Here is a 3,323-nt window from a genome sequence, read left to right as displayed (position 1 = left end):
TCAAGTAATGACTTAAACTTACCCTGAGACCTCTCGAGAAGATGAAAGTGAGAAGCAGGGAAAAAAAGAATATCTCCCAGGTAGAGAGCTAGCAGCCCTGCTGAGGAGACTAGGAAAGGAGAATTTCGTGTTTCAGGCCGTGAGTGTGCAGCTTGTGGTAACCATTTGTTACACCGTGGTGTGTAATCCGTCATTCTTCTCTCTTTTCCCCAGGATATTTAGGTAGATAGATGGATAGATAGATCGATAGACAGAGAGACAAGACATACCATATGGTACACATGAGATCTGGAGACTCACACAAACACAGAGCTCCCCAAATCAAAGAGATTTCTTAAGAAAAGCAATTTCTAAGTGGATTAGACAATGTTTCATTTTGTAATATATCGTTTTGTTTATTATTGTTTTCTTTTTGATGCTTAGAAAATCCTTTTATATGGAGTACATAACCAGTGTCTGTGAAAGATTTTGGGGTCCTGGTAGTTCTGTGTGAGAAGCTGAGTCTCGCACTGGTTTATATTAGGCGGCAACAACCATGAGTCCGTGAGTTCAAAATCAGATTCTGTGTGTGCGGATAGCAAAACTGGGAAATTATTCTAATGTCTGGGTGTAACCTGTGTCTATGACTCGACTGCTTTGGATTTTGTGTGTGTGTCTCTCTCGGACCCGCAATACTCCAGTATGTGTCTGTTTGTGTGTTAGTGTTGTGTGTGCACGGGCACATATGTGGGCATGTATAGGATCTATCTTTGTTTATCACTGGCCATTGCTATAAACATTAAAAACGAAAATGAAGAGAAACCGTGTCACATTGCCTAGTGCGACTCACCACACACTAGTCAGGGTGCAGTTGTGACGTTCTGCCAGTAGGCGGCAGTGTTGTATAAGCCCACAAACCTACATACATCTAATGGGATGATTGAGGTTTCTAGGTAACAACAGGATATTACCAGCCAGGTCAGATTTTATTGTTTTTAGACAAAAAGTCATGGAAATGTTAGAAGAGAAAAAAGGGGCAGGTATAGAGCAGTCAAATAATTTTTAAATAAGTGACTTATAAGTCTTACAGAGAATTTAGGTAGGGCAGTAAAATAACCTCCCTGTAAACTTATTACCCCTGTAGAAACATTTGGTCCACCCACCCTCTTTCTGTCTACTTCCAGCTCTACTTCTTAGTATATATTGATGTTCAGTGGTCAGCCTTGCTTACTGGGGAAGCAAATGCACAGAAAGGTGGTGGATGAGCAGCAGGACTTTTGGATGATTCTCTTTGGTAACCAGTGTAATCTTAAAAAAAGGAAAAGAAAGAAACTAGATGTAATGATTTCCTCGTTTAAAAGTGTTCAAAAATTTCGCATTGCAGTTACAAACTTCTTGTCACATCCTCCTAGGCCTACACCCGTGGTTTTCATCTTTGGCCACTGTGATTGGAATCCCCCGGGGAACGTTAAAAACTACTGATGCCTGGATTCTACCACTGGAGGTTCAAATAAAACTGGTCTGGGTGGTCCTGGCCACGGGGATTTTCAATGAACCCTCCAGCTCATTCCAGCGTGGTGTGACCTGAGCCCTGGCTACTGTCTGACTGCGTTTCTTACCACAATCCCTCTGCTTTTGCTCCCTCTCCAGGCCTCCTTTCAGATCTTTGTGTTCAGTCCTTTCTCCCCTCAGGAGGATCCAGTGCCTCCTCGCTACTGAGCCGGGCGCCACCAACCCTTCCATGCCAACCCCAGATTCCATCTCTGTTAGGATCCTGGCCCCTGGGGTCCTCTTTCCTATCAGGAATCTGGAACTTCGGAGGGCTGGGAGTTTAACCAGTAGAATCTTTTATTCCTGGATGTATTTGGAAACCTGTGCATCACCAGGTATTGCAGGGCTATTTTTGTCTCCACAGTGAAGATGTGTAAGTCTGAGGTATTAAAAGTCCTTTATGCAGGATCAGAGTGAGACTGGTGAGGTCCTTGCCCCAGGTGCAAAACTTAAGGATATGTATATGGAGATACATGTATATGGAGATATATATAACCCATCTCAGCAATTCAGATAAAATAATATTTTAATGCCAATTTTAAAATCATAATTTATGCAAAAAATGCATGATAAGAAATACGAGAACTGGAAGTAAAGACTGGATCTATCCTGTGGATAAAGACATGCCAGCGGGGACTGTTTGCTCTGTGGCTGCAGGACACCTGAGAGACTTTGGTGCTGTGCCCTTTCGTGGCTGGTGTTTCCCAAGCAAGGGCGGGAGGGAGTTTCAGGATCAAATTTGTGATGAGAATATTTTATAGTAAAGTGCAAATGGACCAATCATGGGAAAGAATGCCATATTTCTCTGAAGGTTTAAAAGATATTTTTAAAAAACTGACGAAATGTTCCCTCAGAAAGCTGTAGGGTAGGTACTCAGAGTCCTGGAGATACCCATTTTGTTGATTCTGCCACGAGGCGTGGTCAGCGAGGGTGAGAGGCAGTCAGGGGGCTTGTAATTCCAGATCATCAGGGGCACCTGGGGAGCTCAGTAGGTTAAGCATCTGACTTAGGCTCAGGTCATGATTGCAGGGCTCCTGGGTTTGAGCCCTACATCGGGCTCTATACTGACAGTGTGGAGCCTGCTTGGTATTCCCTCTCTCTGCCCCTCCCTGGTTTATGCTCTCTCTCATAATAAATAAATAACAACAAGAACAAAGAAAAGGAAATACAATTGGATTTTCCCTTAAATCTTTTTCCCCAAGGGTAGAGACTTGGAGAGTACAGTCATGTCCCACACTGTCTCCCTAGATTTCCCATGTATGCAGCCCAGCAGTTGAGTCCTACCCCTTGAGAGCTTTGAAAAGTAAGAGAAGTAACAAGAATGGTCTAAGGAAAGGACGATGGGGAGGCAGAACCGAGTGCCATGCCTGGCATTCTCACAGGCTGAAGTGGTGGCACCTGAGGGATGTGAAGAGTGTCATCCATCAGGATCCTCCAGAGACACAGAACCAGTGAGATATCCGTGGAGAGAGAGATTTTGAGAATTGTAGGGTATGGGGGTTGGCGAGTCCAGAATCTGTAGAGCAGGCTGGCAGGCTGGAAATTCAGGTCAGTGTTGATATTGCAGCCTTGAGTGGGGAATCTGTGGGCTGGAAACTCGGGCTTCTACTGTTGCCTCTTAAGGAAGAATCTCTTCTCCTTTGGGAAACTTCAGTCTTGCTTCTTAAAGCCTTCAACTGATTGGATGAGGCCCCTCCCTCATTACAGAGAATAATCTGTATTATGCGATGTCTACAAATTTAAATGTTAATTACCAAAACGTACCTTCAGGACAACATCTAAACAGGCATTGG

The 3,323-nt window shown here is 44.0% G+C and overlaps 1 gene segment (V, D, J or C); it reads left to right on the top strand.

Moving 5' to 3' along the window:
* The window catches only part of LOC115290690, a 3,581-nt gene extending 1,883 nt beyond the window's left edge, over positions 1–1,698 (top strand). The window contains 1 exon segment of the V gene segment in view: positions 1,630–1,698. Coding sequence covers positions 1,630–1,698 — 69 coding nt within the window.
* The last annotated feature ends 1,625 nt before the right edge of the window (positions 1,699–3,323 follow it).

This window comes from Suricata suricatta, chromosome 4 (genome assembly GCF_006229205.1).
Source record: "Suricata suricatta isolate VVHF042 chromosome 4, meerkat_22Aug2017_6uvM2_HiC, whole genome shotgun sequence".
Classification (NCBI taxonomy): domain Eukaryota; kingdom Metazoa; phylum Chordata; class Mammalia; order Carnivora; family Herpestidae; genus Suricata; species Suricata suricatta.
This window is presented reverse-complemented; position numbering and strand designations above follow the sequence as displayed.